General features: G+C 44.5%; 1 protein-coding gene across 1 annotated transcript in view; it reads left to right on the top strand.

The window, feature by feature from the left end:
* Window positions 1–19,322, top strand: part of dnah10 (dynein axonemal heavy chain 10) — a 330,367-nt gene that overhangs the window by 161,814 nt on the left and 149,231 nt on the right. Inside the window, exons 40-42 of the mRNA XM_060844124.1 lie at window positions 7,529–7,664; window positions 13,987–14,109; window positions 18,879–19,013. Of these exons, the coding sequence (XP_060700107.1) occupies window positions 7,529–7,664; window positions 13,987–14,109; window positions 18,879–19,013 (394 nt within the window). The remainder of the gene's footprint in view (window positions 1–7,528; window positions 7,665–13,986; window positions 14,110–18,878; window positions 19,014–19,322) is intronic.

Genomic DNA, 19,322 nt, shown 5'->3' with positions numbered 1-19,322 from the left:
CAAACAGCAGAGTTACTGCTGTGTCAGTTAGCAGTGTAGGTTTCTTTCCCTCTCTCCGGCACCACTAATCCAGAATCTGGTTTCCAGCATCTGCAGTCATTGTTTTTACCTTCGGTCCAACCCGTCCATGCCGACCAGATATCCCAACTCAATCTAGTCCCACCTGCCAGCACCCGGCCCATATCCCTCCAAACCCTCCCTATTCATATACCCATCCAAATGCCTCTTAAATGTTGCAATTGTACCAGCCTCCACCACATCCTCTGGCAGCCCATTCCTTACACATACCACCCTCTGTGTGAAAAAGTTGCCCCTTCGGTCTCTTTTATATCTTTCCCCTCTCACCCTAAACCTATGCCCTCTAGTTCTGGTCTCCCCCACCCCAGGGAAAAGACTCTGCCTATTTATCCTATCCATGCCTCTCATGATTCCTCCTAAACAGTATGGCCGCTCCCCTACTCCTGGTATTAAAAGATGAACAGTAAACCCAATCAAACCCATTCTGCTGTAATTTCAAATGTTCCCGACCATCCACATGCGTCTCCTCAATAAGGCAATATCCACCTTTTCCTTTGTAAGTCTCAAGTGTACCTTTTTCCTCTTGAATGTTCCAGGTTCCCCTTGATGTTCCAGGTACACCATTTAAGCAAATCATTAGCCATAACCTTCTGTAGTAACATTTAGTCTCCAGAGAGAAAGCGCTCGAATTACAAATCACTGAGCCATAGTAAAAGAAAATCGACAGAACATAAAAAAAGTACACAAACTAAAACCACTACAGTTAATAAACCTACAAAGCTATCAAAAACTATATTCAACAAAAACCAAAGAAAACAAATCAACGTATAAAGTGTCACTGGCACTGGATAGGGGAATTCACTGCCTGGCCAAAGGGGCCCCCCACACACTCCCAACTTCCTGTCCCATTGCCAATACAGCAATCAGAGCATTTGAATACCAGAACCAGGCTAAAACTGCCTGCGAATAGGCATCTAGCCATTTTCCCTCCTCCTAGCTGGAGCTACACTGCAAACACGAGCAAAAACATAAATAAAGAAAACAGAATAACAATAAATACAGAGACATGGGATTGAGGGTGATTTAGCAGTTTGGATCAGAAGTTGGCAAGCTGAAAGAAGACAGAGGGTGGTGGTTGATGGGAAATGCTCATCCTGGAGTTTAGTTACTAGTGGTGTACCACAAGGATCTGTTTTGGGTCCATTGCTGTTTGTCATTTTTATAAACGACCTGGATAAGGGTGTGAAAGGATGGTTTAGTAAATTTGCGGATGACACTAAAGTCGGTAGAATTGTGGATAATGCCAAAGGATGTTGTAGGTTATAGAGGGACATAGATAAGCTGCAGAGCTGGGCTGAGGGGTGGCAAATGGAGTTTAATGGGGAAAAGTGTGAGGTGATTCACTTTGAAAGGAGTAACAGGAATGTTACTGGGCTAATAGTAAGTTTCTTGGTAGAGTAGATGTGCAGAGAGATCTCGGTGTTCATGTACATAGAGCCCTGAAAGTTGCCATCTAGATTGATAGGGTTGTTAAGAAGGCATATGGTGTGTTGGTATGTATTGGTAGAGAGATTGAGTTTCAGAACCATGATGTCATGTTACAACTGTCCAAAACTCTGGTGAGTCCACATTTGGAGTATTGTGCACAGTTCTGGTCACCGCATTCTAGGAAGGATGTGGAAGCTTTAGATGGGGTTCAGAGGATGTTACTTGGGAGGGAAGGAAGGAGAAAGCAAGGACTGCAGATGCTGGAGATCAGAGTTGAGAGTGTGGTGCTGGAAACGCACAGCAGGTTAGGCAGCTTCCAAGGAGCAAGAGAATAGCCATTTTGGGCATAAGCCCTTCATCAGGAATGAAACTTGTGGGCTTGGAGCCTAAGCAGTAAATGGGAGGGGAGGTGGGGCTGGGGGGAAGGTAGTTGAGAATGCGACGGGTAAATGAAGGTGGGGAGAAGGTGATAGCTCAGAGAGGAGGGTGGAGCAGATAGGTGAGAAAGGTGATGGGTAGATCAAGAGGGCGGTGTTGAGTTGGAGGCTTGGGACTGGAATAATATGGGGGGTGGAGGGGAATGAGGAAACTGGTGAAATTCACATTGATCCCATGTGGTTGCAGAGTCCCAAGGCAGAATATGAGGCATTCTTCCTCCAGGCATCGGGTGGGAAGTGTTTGGCGATGGAGGAGGCCCAGGATCTACATATTCTCGGCAAAGTGGTAGGGGGAGTTGGTTGGTGTGGGTGTGCCAGCGATGTTTTCTGATGTGATCCACAAGTTGGTGTCCTGTCTCTCCGATGTAGAGGAGACCACATCGGGTGCAACAGATACAGTCGATGACCTTTGTGGAGGTACAGGTAAACTTATGTCAGATGTGGAAGGATCCTTTGGGGCCTTGGGTGAGGTGGGGTGGTGGTGGGGGTGAGGGGGAAGGTGAGGGCACAGGTTTTGTACTTCCTGCTATGGTAGAGGAAGGTGCCGGGAGCAGGGTGTGGGCTGGTTGGGGATGGGGTGGAGGGGGTGTGGATCTGATGAGGGAGTCGTGGAGGGAATGGTCCCTCCGGAACACTGATAGGGGTGGGGAAGGAAATATATCTCTGGTGGTGGGGTCTGTTTGTAGTGGTAGAACTGGTGGAGGATGATGTGATGTATATGGAGGTTGGTGGGGTGAAAGGTGAGAACCAGAGAAGTGGTTCTGTCCTTGTTGCGTTGGAAGGGATGGTGTCCAGGGGCAGAGGTGCTGGAAGTGGAGGAGATGCACTGGAGGGCATCATCAACTGCGTGGGAAGAGAAATTCCGATCTTGGAAATAGGTGGCCATCTAGGATTTTGTAACGTGAATTGGTCATCCTGGGAACAGATGTGGCAGAGGCAGAGGAATTGGGAATAAGGGATGGAGTTTTACAGGAGGTAGGGTGGGAGAAAGTAGAACCTCAGTATGGAATGACACTTGGTGCAGACATCTACTACAAGCCCACTGACTCCCACAGCTACCTAGACTACAGTTTCTCCCACCCCGCCTCCTGTAAAAATGCCATCCCTTATTCCCAATTCCTCCGCCTCCACCGTATCTGTTCCCAGGACCTTAAGGGCATTTAAATGATCATTGGATATGGATGAAACTGGAATTGTGCATGTTAAATGGGCTTTGAATTGGTTTCACAGGTCGGTGCAACAACGAGGGCTGAAGGACCTGTACTGCGATGTAATATTCTATGTTCTATGTCAAACAAAGAAGTTAGAAGTGTATAGTGAATATCCCACCCATTCCCTGATATAGCTTAACTCAGAAATTAAAAGCAAATATTCCATCCGTCTCCGAGCATAATTTAAGCCAGATTATTGCCAAAAAGACTTCCTTTCTAAAAAGACGCTATTATCTATACATATTAAATTGCTCAGCCTAAGTTAGCTTGTCCACAAAGTCTCTTGCCATCTCTGGCGAGTCAGAGAAGCGAACATGTCCATTAAAGGTAATCCGAAGCATCTCCGGGTATCTGAGAGAGTACTGGATCCCGAGCTCCCTCAATCTTTTATTGATGCCATCATAGGATTTCCTTTTCTGGATCACTGTTGCTGAGAAGTGCTGGAAAAATATGATCTGAGAGCCCTCGTAAACTAAGGCCTTTGGATCCTTCCCCTGGACTCTGGAACTTCCATGATTCTCTCCTTGTCTCTATAATTATGGAATCGCACCAGGACAGAGCATTGGTCCAGAGCTTGCCTTTGTACCATGGCCCGGTGAGCTGGTTCAATCTTCAAGCTTCCAAGTTGAGGAAGTTTGACAGCCAAACCTCAAAACGTTCCACTGGTTGCTCACCTTCCTTCCCCTCCAGCAGACCAACAATCCAAATATTTTCTGCCTGCCCCTTTTCTCAAGATCATCAATCTGTTCAAGCAAATTACGAGCCTGTGTCTCCAGGGCCTGGATCCTCTCCTTGAAGGAATCAGTCTCAGCTTCCACCACTGTGATCCTGTGTTCGACCTCATACAACTTTTCCCGAGGTGTCCCAGCTGCTGTTCATGTTTCTGCAACATAACAGAGATCGGAGCCAACTTGTCCTCAATCTGCTTCCCCAGCACCTTGCAAAATTTTGTAAGCTCTGAAACCAGGGCCTGGTAAGTAGTTGGGTCTGGCGAGCCTGAAGATTGGGCCCTGGCCTCAGGCGAACCTGCTCCATTCTTCAGCATCCCTGAGGTGGCAAGAACAAAGGTAAGTGACATTCTAGGACTTTCTAGGACTCTGTCACTCCCCTAGAGTCCTACATTACTGCGATGACTGGGTTAAGGTGGGTAGAGGCTCTGTCCTGCGTGTGCTACAGTATGGAGCTCAGCGCAGCGATCTTCCTAGATCGCCGCCATCTTGGATCTCCCCCTTTCACCCTTTTTAAAGTGCTGTTGTTTTGACTTTTTTTCCACTAAAGTTCCAAACAATGCAATAGCATATAAAACAGTAATTGCTGCTCCTGCAATTTGAGGAAATTCAACACCTAAAATACCTCAAAAAAGGAGCAGCTCTTTTCCCATCCTCCCCTCTGAATCTTTTAGATTCCTGTTGGTTCCCAATCATATTTTAAATCTGATACCTGTCATAATCACACATTTACTTCTTTATCTTAATTTCTATCTTGTTTGTTTCCAGAGAGCTCTGGATTTGTTTAGCCTTTCTTTCCCTTTTGAAGGAACATACCACGACTGCACCTGAACCATCTCTTTGAAGGTAGCCCCTGTTCAGTTACAAGTTTTCCCTCCACCTCTTGTTGAAGTGTATCCTGCCCAGCTCTATTTCTGATGAAGGGCTTATGCCTGAAATGTTGACTCTCATGCTCCTCACATGGTGCCTGACCTGCTGTGTTTTTCCAGCATCTGATCTCCAGCCTATGCAGTCCTCACTTGCTCCCAGCTCTGTACTTGTCTTATTGAAGTTCATCTCACTGCCAATTGATTTTTCTTATTTCTTTTTTCTGATTTTCTCCACCAAAATCCTAAACTTCATAATACAATGATTATTGTCTCCTAAATGATCCTGACTGACACCTGATCCACTTGTACCAGCTCATTTCCAAGAACCAGGTTCAATTGTGCATTCTTACTTAATAAAACCCAAAAGAACTGTGAATTTTGTAAATTAGAAACAAAAACAGAAATTGCTGGAAAAGCTCACCAGGTCTGGCAGTATTTGTGGAGAGAAATCAGAGTTAATATTAGTGACTCTTCCTCAGTTCTGACTCAGCATAACAGGTGACTCATTCCTGATGAAGGGCTCATGCTTGAAAAGTTGATTCTCCTGCTCCTCGCATGCTGCCTGACTGGGTGTGCTTTTCCAGCACCACACTCCAGCACACAGACTTTGATCTTCAGCATCTGCAGTCCTCACTTTCTCTTAACTGGTGTCCTGCCAATGTGTAGCTACTCAGCTATAACTAAGATTCATTTAGTTCCACCAACATGCCTGATTCAGCCACACAGCTACTGAAACCATACTTCTATTACCTCAGAACACAGCGAGTTAGAAATTCAATCGTATGAGGAAGAGTATTGCCTGAACAACATGGGCATTGGTGATACAGTTTTGAAAATCAGCTATGATCATCAGTAATGAGTTTCTCAACATTAAGAAAAAAAAAGTATGATTCTCCAACCAAATGCTAATGACAAGATGAGAGGTAAGAGGGCAGTTTGTACCAATTTTCATGCATTAGCACTTTATTAAGTCTAGGCAAAAGTGAGGCCTGCAGATGCTGGAAACCAGAGTTTAGATCAGAGTGGTGCTGGAAAAGCACAATACATCAGGCAGCATCCGAGGAGCAGGAAAATTGACGTTTTGGGCAAAAGCCCTTCATCAGGAATAGAGGCAGGGAGCCTCCGGAGTGGAGAGATAAATGGTGGTGGTGGTGGTGTGGGGGGGTCGTGTAGGGGAAGGTGGTGGGCTGGGGAGAAGGTCTTCAGGTCAGAGGAGATGACCTGGGGGTTGCAGTGAGAGAGTGACTCACTGAGATTCTTGTGGAGAGAGGAGAACTTCTTCAAGGTATGATTTGGAGATGCCGGTGTTGGACTGGGGTGAACAAAGTTAAAAATCACACAACACCAGGCTATAGTCCAACAGGTTTAATTGGAAGCACACTAGCTTTCGGAGCAACACTCCTTCATCAGGTGATCAGGCAATCACCTGATGAAGGAGCGTTGCTCCGAAAGCTAGTGTGCTTCCAATTAAACCTGTTGGACCATAACCTGGTGTTGTGTGATTTTTAACCTTCTTCAAGGTAGGCATCCTTGAAAGAGGATTCGCAGTAAGGTTAAAATCAACCAGGCAAAAGTGAGGACTGCAGATGCTGGAAGTTATTAAGTCTTTTTCACTTGGGAGTGTGGTGGAAACAGGTTCCAGTGGGACATTCAAGAGGGCTTTGGATGATATTTGGATAACAATAGTTTCGCGAGTTTTGAGAAGATTTGTAGCTTAGGTTGAGGTTCTGGATGTAAGTTTACTCACTGAGCTGGAAAGCACAATAGAATGCTTGGGTATGGTGAATAAGCAGGAGATTGGGACTAGGTAGTGATGCTCATCTGAAAACAAAGTGCTGACACGATGGGCCAAATAGCTTCCTCCTGTGTTTAGAACTTCTATTGATTCTGTGATTATTACCTAATCAGTTTCCCATTCTCCCACCCACCAGATATCTGATAAGATGGCTCCTGAGCCTGGGGCTTGTCCACTCCTGCTTTTCTTTTAGTTTCTTTTGTTTGTTCTCGCTTTCATGTACTAATTTTTTGTTGAAGAGCTCGGTTGCAGCAACAGCATTGGCAACAGTGAATGAGCCCAGGACCTCTGAACTGACGATGTGGTTTTACTACCTGGTGGTGTCTGTGTCCAACACTGATTAATGGAGACAAGGCGGGTTTGGGCCCAGTACGAGACTCAACTGCATCGGTGAGGTGGGCCCAAAGCAGACTCATGGTGGAGGCAGAGTTAAGTTTGGGTCAGTGTGGTACCTGGCATCATCAGTGGCATCTGCATTTATGAGATCCAGTGAGGACCCAGAGTAGTGAGAGCATCAGTGGAGGTGAGATAGTGCTGAAGAGTGGTGGAGCATGAAGAAGACTCGTGCCTGGCCACCAGGCCTATGGCTTATGGCCCATGGTGGAGCACTTTACAAGAAGGACTGTAAAGTTGAACACTATTTCTTTATTTTTCTGCTTTTGTGTGCTATGGTTTAGTTTATTTTTCTGTGTTTTAAGATGGCGCCGGAGAGTGGCGACACTGTACAACATTTTTCACTGTATTTTGTAACAAAATACATGTCCCTTGTCCCTCCTCTTTCCTTATAACCTTGCAAATCTTTCCATCTTAAATATTTGTCCAATTTCCTTTGAAAATTACTGATACATTTTCATTCATTGCTTTTCTCGTTATGAATTGTTTAAAGTAAGCTCCTCCCAAAAGAAATTTTGACATTTCATTTGTATGCAAGTGTAGCAGCTTAAAATGTGGGCATTTAAATGTATTTTTATGTATCTTGCAGGTATATTTTATTTGATGGAGATGTGGATGCTCTCTGGGTAGAGAACATGAACTCTGTAATGGATGACAACAAGTTGTTGACTCTAGCTAATGGTGAACGTATCAGGCTACAGGCACACTGTGCACTGCTGTTCGAGGTACTGCTGTGGCAATCTTTCTTTTCAGATTCTCCTATATTTTAGAAAATCAGTAACGGGAAGGAGAATGTTTATCCCTTCAGAATCCTAAAGGCAAAAATAAAAATGGAGTTGTGCAAGATCTGATTCATCATATGGCAGCTAATTCTGACCATTAGATCAAGGGGAGGTTGAGTTATTCACTTACTGCCCTGCATTGTCAGAAGTTAGGGTATAATGCAGATATATGCTAAAATTTCTTCTATTCTTTGAAAATTAAGTAAAGCTTTTATTACAGACAGATCTTTAGCAACAGGAGGATGTGATGCAGTGGTAATGTCACAGGACTAGTAACCCAGAGGCTTAGGTTAATGTGGTGAAGACATGGATTTGAATCCTCCTGTGGCAGATAGTGAAGTTTGAACTCAATATTAAAAACAAACAAATAATAAGCCAGTCTAATGCCAACTATGTAATTACCTTTGATTGTCATAAAAGTCCATCATTCATTAATGTCCTTTATGGAAGGAAATCTGCCATCTTTACCTGATCAGGCCTTGATGTAGAATCATAGATTCCCTACAAGTCCACACTGACCCTCTGAAGAGTAACCCACCTGGACCCATTCTCCAACCCGATTATTCTACATTCACCCCTTATTAATGCATCTCCCTACACAACCCTGAGTATTTTAAACAATTTAGCTCAGCTCTGACCTGCACATCTTTAGACTGTGGGAGGAAACCCACGCAGAAATGGGGAGAATGTGTAAACTCCACACAGTCAGCCAAGGCTAGAATCGAACCTGAGTCCCTGGCATTATGGGGCAGTAGTGCTAACCACTGAGCCACCAGGCCACCCAACTGTAACTCCAGACCCGCAGCAATGTGGTTGACTCTTAAGTCCTGGGCTGGCCAGTGATGCCCACTTCACATAAACAAGTCAGTGCCAATACATAGATAGCTTTACAGGACAGAATTTTCTTAAATGAAACCTTTTTTACTTGGGTGTCATACTTGTTTGCTGAACATCCCCAATGGAACACCTAAGGGCTTTTCTCAAATTAGGCATGTCAGAGGACGCCAGGACAAAAGTCCTGCCTCACAATAGTTACTAATGAATCAGAGGCTAGTGGCTTTTACACTCAGCAGTGCCAAGAAGGAATGAAAAAGTGTGGTACTGGAAAAGTACAGCCAGTCAGGCAGCATCTGAGGAGCAGGAGAGTCAAGTATCAGCTCTTTCTTTGCTTGAAACATTAACTCTCCTGCTCCTCAGATGCTGCCTGATTGGCTGTGCTTTTCCAGCACTACACTTTTTGAGTGTGATCTCCAGCATCTGTAGTCCTCAATTTCTCCTAGTGCCAGGAAGGAGGTTCATGTTGCTGCCGACAGGACAGTCTAGGTTGCAAGGACCCAGGTGTCAGGTAAATGCATTGCTGTGGAGTTAGGAGGGGTTATGGGGTTGGAGGGAGCCACAGGGAGTGGAGGTTGTAGGGCTAGAGGTGGGGTTGCTTCATGCTCAGGCCCTCAATTGTCTACAACTTGATTTAGAATTCAAAGGCCTCTTTACTGTATTGCCTGAGATTGTGCTTGTTGCTATTGGTGACAGATAGTCATTTGTAACAGAAGACATCATTATTGTAATGATAAAAAAAGGGTTTTTTTTCTGAGCATCCTGCTCATTTCCAAGAAGCAGGAATGATAGATGGAGGTCCGAAAACCAAAACTCCCAACTGACAAGCACTCTGCAGTGGTGAGAATCTGTCCTTAAGTAGCCCTTAAGTGATTTGTAGTTGAATATTTAAGGATCTTGACTGACAGTGGGCCAGGCAGGTTGAGTAGGTGCCTTCCCTGCCGAGTCCCAAATTCTGGTGGCGGTTGAAAAGTGTTGGGATTCTGCTCTACCCTGCCTAAATAAGTTGACCTCTCCCCTCTGGGCCCAGCAGCTCCATGACTGTCAGATTCTGTCTATAATATGACTTTCTTGTTTAGGAGGAGAAAGTAAGAGCTGCAGATGCTGGAGATCAGAGTTGAGAGTGTGGTGCTGGAAAAGCTCAGTAGGTCAAGCAGCATCCGAGGAGCAGGAAAATCAACGTTTCGGACATGACTCCTTCATCAGGAATGAAGCTTATGTGCCAGGAGCGTGTGAGATAAATGGGAGTGGGGTGGGACTAGAGAAAAGGTAGCTGGGAATGCAATGGGTAGATGAAGGTGGGGAGAAGGTGATAGATAAGAGAGGAGGGTGGAGCAGATAGATGGGAAAGACAATGGACAGATCAAGAGTGCGGTGCTGAGTTGGAGGTTTGGGACTGGGATAAGGTGAGGGGAAGGGAAATGAGGAAACTGGTCAAATTCCACATTAATCCTGTGTGGTTGCAGGGCCCCAAGGTGTAAGATGAGGTTTTCTTCTTCCAGGCATCAGGTAGTTAGGGTTTGGTGATGGAGGAGGCCCCGGACCTGCATGTCCTTGGTGGATGGGGAGGGGGAATTGAACTGTTCAACTATGTTTCACCAGTTTCCCCATTTCTTCATCTCCCATCTTATCCCAGTCCCAATCTGCCACCTCTACACTGCTGTCATGACCTGTCCATTGTCTTTCCCATCTGTCTGCTCCACCCTCCCTTCCGACCTATCACCTTCTTCCCCACTTTCATCTATCTATTGCATTGCCAGCTACCTTCCCCTCAGCCCACCTCCCTCCCATTGATCTCTCAGCCCCCCCGCCCCACAAGCCTCATTCCTGATGAAGGGCTTATACCCGAAATGTCAATTCTCCTGCTTTTCTTGTTTAGGAAGTAAGTTGAGTCCAACCAAGAGATGCTTATAATTGTTACAGAAAGAAGGCACTTCACATCCCAGGCTGGATGTAAGATGAATTCCCAGTGTGAAAGGATTATTAACTCTGCTAATCAAGTCCCTATGAGTACTCTTTTCTGATTAGGTATGACATGCCATAACATCACTCAACACCTCATTTAGCTCCTTTATTCCTTTAAATAATATCCTTCACTCAGCATTATAAAAATAAAATATATCATGCTTACAGTCCCTTTGGAACAAATTTCAGTCTCCATATAAAGAGTGTCCATAAATATTGAACTTCATTGCTGCGAAATGTGCTTTATCGCTAGTTTTAATGTTGCTTCACTTCATAGTACAATTCTGCTGTCATACTTACTGAGAGTGAAGTGGAACAATCAGGACTATGAAGTCTGTAGAGTTTCAAGATCGCAACCTGTGTCACCCTACAAATGCAGCAATTTTCAAAGGATTTCTCCAGCTTCCTTTTCTCATTATCATCTGGCTAGGGATTTTTTTTAAACAGAATAGATCGTCCATATTTGATATGGAGATGTTAGGGGAGGCGATGGCCATGTAGCATTATCATTAGACTATTAACCCAGAGAGCCAGGTAATGTTCTGGGGACCTGGGTTCAATTCCTGGTGGAATTTGAATTCAATAAAAACAAAAATCTGGAATTATTAATATGATGATGACCCCTGAAATTATTGGAGAAAAACCCATCTGGTTCATGAATGTACTTTAAGGTTAGAAACTGTTGTCCTTACCTGGTCTGGTCTACATGTGACAACAATGTAATTAATTCTTAACTGCCTTCTGGTCAATTAGGGATGGGTAGTAAATGCTGGCCCAGCTAGGGAATGAATTTTTAAAAAGTACTCATTACTCAAAACAAAAACAGACATTTCTGGAAAAGCTCAGCAGGTCTGGCAGCATCTATGCAGAGAGACCAGAGTTAACATTTCAGGTTAAGTGACGCTTCTTCAGAAGTGCTGGTAACTAGGAAAAAGTTGGTCTTTATGCAGAAGATAGGTTGTGGGGAGGGGGTAAGGAGAAAATTATTGGTGGAGATAGAGCCCCAAGAGAGCGAAGAACAGTTTTCAGACAAAGGAGTGGATTGTTGTTTCTGATTTCCAGCATCTGTGGTTCTTTCAGTATTTAACTTATTGCAAGACTCTCTGTAAGAGTCTGTTGCACTCAATCCTTAGACAGCAGCTTCCAAACCCGCAATCACTTTAGAACATAGAACATAGAAAAGTACAGCACAGAACAGACCCTTCAGCCCGTGCTAATCTAAAATAAAATAACCTAACCTACACATCTCTCAGTTTACTGCTGTCCATGTGCCTGTCCAGCAGTCGCTTAAATGTCCCTAATGGCTCTGCTTCCACCACCACTGCTGGCAACGCATTCCATGCATTCACAACTCTCTGTGTAAAGAACCTACCTCTGACATGTCCTCTATACCTTTCTCCTAACACTCCTCGTGCCAGTCAATCCTGGCCTGGGGAAAAGTCTCTGGCTATCGACTCTATCCATACCTCTCATTATGTTGTTTACCTCGATCAGGTTACCTGTCTTCCTCCTTCTCCAGAGAGAAAAGGCTGAGCTTAATCAACCTCTCTTCGTATGACAAGCCCTCCATTCCAGGCAGCATCCTGGTAAACCTGCTTTGCACCCTCTCCAAAGCCTCCTTATCTTTCCTATAGTAGGGTGATCAGAACTTGACACAATATTCCAAGTGTGGTCTCACCAGGGACTTGTAGAGCTGCAGCAAAACCTCACGGCTCTTAAACTCGATCCCCCTGTTAATGAAAGCCAAAACACCATATGTTTTCTTAACAACTCTATCCACTTGGGTGGCAATTTGAGGGATCTATGCAGTCGAATATCAAGATCCTGCTGTGCCTCCACACTGCCAAGAATTCTACCTTTAATCCTATATTCAACATTCAAGTTCGACCTTTCAACATGCATCACTTCGCATTTATCCAGGTTGAACTCCATCTGCCATTTCTCAGCCCAGCTCTGCATCCTGGCTATGTTGCACTGCAGCCCGCAGTAGCCCTTGATACTATCGATGGTTCCTCTAACATTTGCGTCATTGGCAAATTTACTAACCCACCCCTCAACCTCCTCATCCAAGTCATTTATAAAAACTAAGAAGATCAGAGGCCCACGAACAGAGCCCTACGGGACACCACTCAACACTGACCTCCAGGCAGAATACTTTCCATCCAAAACCACTCTCTGCTTTTTGAATCTAGGCAGCCAAATTTCCCTGTATCCCATACCTCCTGATTTTATGAATGAGCCTGTCGTGGAGAACTTTATCAAATGCCCTGCTGAAGTCCATATACTCCACATCCACTGTCTCGTCACCTCTTCAAAGACCTCGCTAAGATTTGTGAGACATGACGTGCCCCTCACAAAGCCATGCTGACTGCCTTTAACCACACTATGCTTTTCCAAATAGTCATAAATCCTAAACCTCAGAATTCTTTCCAAAACCTTGCTGACCACAGACGTAAGACTGACTGGTCTGTAATTGCCAGGGTTTTCCCTATTCCCCTTCTTGAAAAGAGGAACAACATTCATCTCCCTCCAATCCTCTGGTACAACTCTGTGGAGAATGAGGAAGCAAAGATCTTCGCCAGCGGCTTAGCAACCTCCTCTGGAGCAGCCTCAGATAAATCTGGTCTGGCCCTGGGGACTTATAAATCTTAATGTTTGCCGAAATTTCCAGCGCATCAACTTCATCAATCTTGACCTGTTTAAACCTATTTCCCAGTTCCTCAAAGTTCTCATTCACAACAAGGTCCCTTTTTTGGTGAAAATCGAAGCAAAAAACTCATTTAGGGCTTCCCCTATCTGCATTTTCATCTAGAAGGACGAAATCAGCAGCTCTATAGGAGAACTACTCCCTACAGGTTCCCCTCGAAGCCACTCACGTCCTGACTCGGATATGTATCCCCACTCCTTCACTGTCACGGGGTCAAAATCCTGGAATTCCCTCCCTAAGGACATTGTGGGTCTACCTACAGCACATGGACTGCTACGGCTCAAGAAGGCAGCTCACCCCAACCTTCTCAAGGGACCACTAGGGACAGGCAAACCAGTTCTGGTGTGAGATTGGTAAGTTTGTATGACTAAAATATAATGATAGAATTATAGCTTCACCTCCATGACATGCTTGCCAGCAGCTGGATTTTGTGTTAAATCTTGTCAAAATCACTGCCATGAAAAGCATACATACTAAATACGCATTAAAGATATGCTTAATTAATTAGAGTTCACTAGTGTGGCCAGACTTGTAGCTATACAATGCAGACTGTGAAGAACTCTTTTATGGAAACCCTGTCAACAGTTTGGGATGATCAAGGTACACATGTGATGCAGGATCAGTTTTGGAATTAAAGCATGAATCAAAGTGGGTATATAAGAGTTAACTGATAAAGATTTATTATTTATGAAACTCTATTGGCCTTTTCTTGATATGTGCATGTTGAGCCTGTCCTTTACTTCTCTCTGGGTGATATAGGTTGGAGATTTACAGTATGCGTCTCCAGCCACGGTCTCTCGCTGTGGGATGGTGTACGTGGACCCCAAGAACCTGCGCTATAGACCCTTTTGGGAAAAGTGGACTAATGAGAGGACAAGCAAGGTATGAACTGATTTTCATAATCTGTTTCAAATTTTCTGCATTGAAACATCAACAGTTAACACTGGCTTTTATTTAACTGTAGTTTACAATTTTCAGAATCCATTGTACCGCATGGAATTTGTTACTTCCACATTTTTAGACAGATATGATTACATTTTGTCAACTAACTATAGTGCCATTTATCTGTGTAATTATCTTTTTAAAACCTTGTTAAGTTCTAACATGAGTTTAAAGAAAATGAGGTTTAAAAATTGAAGTTTTATTTATTGACAGAAAGTACTAATATGGATACACTTGCAACTGGACTAGAAGATTGTAGATCCAGTCACTTGAGTTCAGAATCTATGCTGACATTGCAAATGTTTTACCATTTATTCAGAATGTTGCAGTGTCACAGATACCTTTTTCCTAATGTGACATTATCCAGGACCCAATCTTGCTCAGGTAGATGTAAAAAATCCCTTTTCACTATTTTGAAAAAGAATAGGAAAGCATTCTCTGTGGTGCTATGGCAATATTTACCAATCAATTAAAAATCACTTAAACAATTTGCCTAGTTGACATTATTTTGTTGCCTTTGCCAGCTTGCTGTGAGCAAATTGGCTGCCATGTTTCATATACAATAAAAATGGCTTTTCTTAAAATAATTTAATTGGCTGTGAAGCATTTTTGGACACCCTAAAAAGTTTGAGACGAATGTGAGTATTTCATTCTCACAGTGTGTTCACATCCTCAACCTTTCTTTGAGATTTCTTCACATGAGCAATGTGTTAAGAACTAAAATGACAAAAATGAGATGTGATAGCTTAAAATCTCACAACTTTTCTTTTTCTTTTTAAAGTTTACCTTTTAGAGGGATGGCAGCGAAGGCAGTGCAATGTTCCTCTTGCAAGATGTTTGAGGTGAGGGAAGCCATTAGCGTCCCTGCTGATTACACTTGCGGGAAGTGCACCCATCTCCAGCTCCTCCAAGTCCGTGTTAGGGAACTGGAGCTGGAGTTGGATGAACTACGAATCATTCGGGAGGCAGAGGTGGTCATAGATCAGAGCTTTAGGGAAGTAGTTACTCCGAAAGTTGTAGACAGATGGGTGACAGTGAGGGGGACTGGGAGGAAGCAGCCAGTGCAGGGACCCCCTGCGGTCGTTCCCCTCAATAAAAAGTATACCGTTTTGGATACTTGTGGGGTTAAGCAACGAGGTTCAGGCCTCTGGCACGGAGCCTGTCCCTGTTGCTCAGAAGGGAAAGGCGGAGAAAGGTAGAGCGATAGCTATTGGGGACTCAATAGTGAGGGGCACAGATAGGCGGTTTTGCGGGGGCGACAGAGACTCACGTTTGGTATGTTGACTCTCAGGTCCAAGGGTACGTAATGTCTCTGATCGTGTTTTCCGGGTCCTTAAGGGGGAGGGGGAGCAGCCCCAGGTCGTGGTCCACGTTGGCACCAACGACATAGGTGGGAAGAGGGGTAAGGATGTTAGGCAGGCATTCATGGAGCTAGGTTGGAAGCTCAGAGCTAGAACAAACAGAGTTGTTGTCTCTGGTTTGTTACCTGTGCCACGTGATAGAGAGTCGAGGAATAGGGAGAGAGAACAGTTAAATGCGTGGCTACAGGGATGGTGCAGGAGGGAGGGATTCTGGTTTCTGGACAACTGGGGTTCTTTCTGGGGAAGGTGGGACCTCTATAAACAGGATGGTCTCCACCTGAACCTGAGGGGCACCAGCATCCTTGGGGGGAAGTTTGCTAGTGCTCTTTGGGAGGGTTTAAACTAACTCTGCAGGGGCATGGGAACCTGGACTGTAGCTTTAGGGTACAGGACCTTGAGTGCAGGGAGGTTAGGAACAAGGCATCGATCTCGAAGGAGGGTGCCGGTAAACAGGAAGGTGGCTTGAAGTGTGTATACTTCAATGCCAGAAGTATACGAAATAAGGTAGGTGAGCTTGCAGCATGGGTTGGTACCTGGGACTTCGATGTTGTGGCCATTACAGAGACGCGGGTAGAACAGGGACAGGAATGGCTATTGCAGGTTCCAGGGTTTAAATGTTTTAGTAGGGTCAGAGGTGGGGGTAAAAGAGGGGGAGGTGTGGTATTGCTTGTCAAGGATAGTATTACAGCGGTGGAAAGGACGATGGAAGAAGACTTGCCATCTGAGGTAGTTTGGGCTGAGGTTAGAAATAGGAAAGGTGAGGTCACCCTGTTAGGAGTTTTCTACAGGCCTCCTAATAGTCCGAGAGACGTAGAGGAAAGTATTGCAAGGATGATTCAGGAGAAGAGTGAAAGTAGTAGGGTGGTTGTTATGGGGGACTTTAACTTCCCAGATATTGACTGGGAAAGCTATAGCTCGAGTTCGTTAGATGGGTCGGTGTTTGTCCAATGAGTGCAGGAGGTTTCCTGACACGATATGTTGACAGGCCAACAAGAGGTGAGGCCATACTGGATTTGGTTCTAGGTAATGAACCAGGCCATGTGTTAGACTTGGAGGTAGGTGAGCACTTCGGGGACAGTGACCACAACTCGGTGACTTTTACTCTAGTGATGGAGAGGGATAAGTGTGCACTGCAGGGCAGGAGTTATAGCTGGGGGCAGGGAAATTATGATGCGGTGAGGCATGACTTAGGATGTGTGGATTGGAAAAATAGGCTTCAAGGGAAGGTCACAAATGATATGTGGAGCTTGTTCAAGGAGTAGCTATTGAGTGTCCTTGATAAGTATGTACCAGTCAGGGAGGGAGGAAAGGGTCTTGTGAGGGAGCCGTGGTTTAATAAGGAATTGGAATCCCTTGTGAAAGGGAAGAGGGCGGCCTATGTAAAGATGAGGCGTGAAGGTTCAGTTGGGGCGATTGAGAGTTATAAGGTAGCCAGGAAGGATCTAAAGAGAGAGCTAAGAGCAGCGAGAAGGGGACATGAAAAGTCCTTAGTTGGTAGGATTAGGGAAAACCCAAAGGCTTTCTATAGGTATGTCAGGAATAAAAGGAGGACTAGGGTAGGTATCGGTCCAGTCAAGGATAGTAGTGGGAAGTTGTGCGTGGAGGCGGAGGAGATTGGAGAGACACTAAATCAATACTTTTCGTCAGTATTCACTCAGGAACAGGACATTGTTGCTGATGTGAATATTGAATCACAAGTGATTAGAATGGATGGCTTTGAGGTACGTAGGGAAGAGGTCTGGGGAATACTGGAAAGGGTGAAAATAGATAAGTCCCCTGGACCTGATGGCATTTATCCTAGGATCCTCTGGGAAGCTAGGGAGGAGATAGCAGAGCCATTGGCCTTGATTTTTATGTCGTCATTGTCAATGGGAATAGTGCCAGAAGACTGGAGGATAGCAAATGTGGTCCCCTTGTTCAAGAAGGGGAGTAGGGATAGCCCTAGTAACTATAGGCCAGTGAGTCTCACTTCTGTTGTGGGCAAAGTCTTAGAGAGAATTGTAAGAGATAGGATTTATGAACATCTGGACAAGAATAATGTGATCAAGGATAGTCAGCATGGTTTTGTGAAGGGCAGGTCGTGCCTCACAAACCTTATTGAGTTCTTTGAGAAGGTGACCAAGGAAGTGGACGAGGGTAAAACAGTAGATGTGGTGTATATGGATTTTAGCAAGGCGTTCGATAAGATACGCCATGGTAGGCTACTGCAATAATTATGGAGGTATGGCATTGAGGGTGCATTAGAGGTTTGGATTAGGAATTGGCTGGCTGGAAGGAGACAGAGGGTAGTAGTTGATGGTAAAGGTTCATCTTGGAGTGCAGTTACTAGCGGTGTTCCACAAGGATCTGTTTTGGGACCATTGCTGTTTGTCATTTTTATAAATGACCTGGAGGAGGGGCTTGAAGGCTGGGTGAGCAAGTTTGCGGATGATACGGAAGTCGTTGGAGTCGTGGACAGCGAAGAAGGATGTGGCAGGTTACAGCGGGATATAGATAAGTTGCAGAGCTGGGCAGAAAGGTGGCAAATGGAGTTCAATGTAGCTAAGTGTGAAGTCATTCACTTTGGTAGGAGTAACAAGAAGATGGATTACTGGGCTAATGGTAGGCTACTTGGTAGTGTGGATGAGCAGAGGGATCTTGGTGTCCATGTACACAGATCTCTGAAAGTTGCCACCCAGGTAAATAGTGCTGTGAAGAAGGCATATGGCGTACTGGGCTTTATTGGTAGAGGAATTGAGTTCCGGAGTCCTGAGGTCATGTTGCAGTTGTATAAGACTCTGGTGCGGCCTCATCTGGAGTATTGTGTGCAGTTTTGGTCGCCATACTATAGGAAGGACGTGGAGGTATTGGAACAGGTGCAGAGGAGGTTTACCAGGATGTTGCCTGACATGGTAGGAAGATTGCATGAGGAAAGGCTGAGGCATTTGGGGCTGTTCTCATTGGAGAAAAGAAGGTTTAAGGGAGATTTGATAGAGGTGTACAAGATGATTAGGGGTTTAGATAGGGTTGACAGTGAGAACCTTTTTCCGCTAATGGAGTCAGCTGTTACTAGGGGACACAGCTTTAAATTAAGGGGGGGTTGGTATAGGACAGATGTTAGGGGTAGATTCTTTACTCAGCGGGTTGTGAGTTCACGGAATGCACTGCCAGTATCAGTGGGGGACTCTCCCTCTTTATGGTCATTCAAGCGGGCATTGGATAAGCATATGGAGGTTATTGGGCTAGTTTAGGTTAGGTAGGCTTCGGTCGGCGCAACATCAAGGGCCGAGGGGCCTGTACTGCGCTGTATTTTTCTATGTTCTATGTTCTATAACTTTATTTTTTAAAAATCCTTTCTGTTTGCTTTAGCAAGAACAGGTTGACCTCCACAAACTGTTTAATAAGTATGTTCCTTACATCATTGAGATGATAGTGGAGGGAATGTTGGATGGCAGACAAGTGGAAAAGTTGAAAACAATTGTACCTCAAACAGAATTGAACATGGTAAGGAGTGCTCATAGTAAACTATTTAAGGTGAAAATATTTATAATAAAATGTATTGAAAAGAATGATTTTTATGCTAGGAATTAGAGGAACCAATTAACAATTCAGTTTATTTTACTTTGAAATTAATATTATTGAAAATAAATTTATATTAAATATAATTTCTTAGAATAATATTGTAAAACACATAACATGAAAGTATTTCTGTCAGAAAATTCTTGTATCCATTGCTTTTCTCCTATCAGGTAGTGATCTGTTTCTGTACTCAGGCTTTCATTGGTGAGTAGGCCTCCCCAGGACCATAGAATT

Source organism: Hemiscyllium ocellatum, chromosome 24, assembly GCF_020745735.1.
Source record: "Hemiscyllium ocellatum isolate sHemOce1 chromosome 24, sHemOce1.pat.X.cur, whole genome shotgun sequence".
Taxonomy (NCBI): domain Eukaryota; kingdom Metazoa; phylum Chordata; class Chondrichthyes; order Orectolobiformes; family Hemiscylliidae; genus Hemiscyllium; species Hemiscyllium ocellatum.
This window is presented reverse-complemented; position numbering and strand designations above follow the sequence as displayed.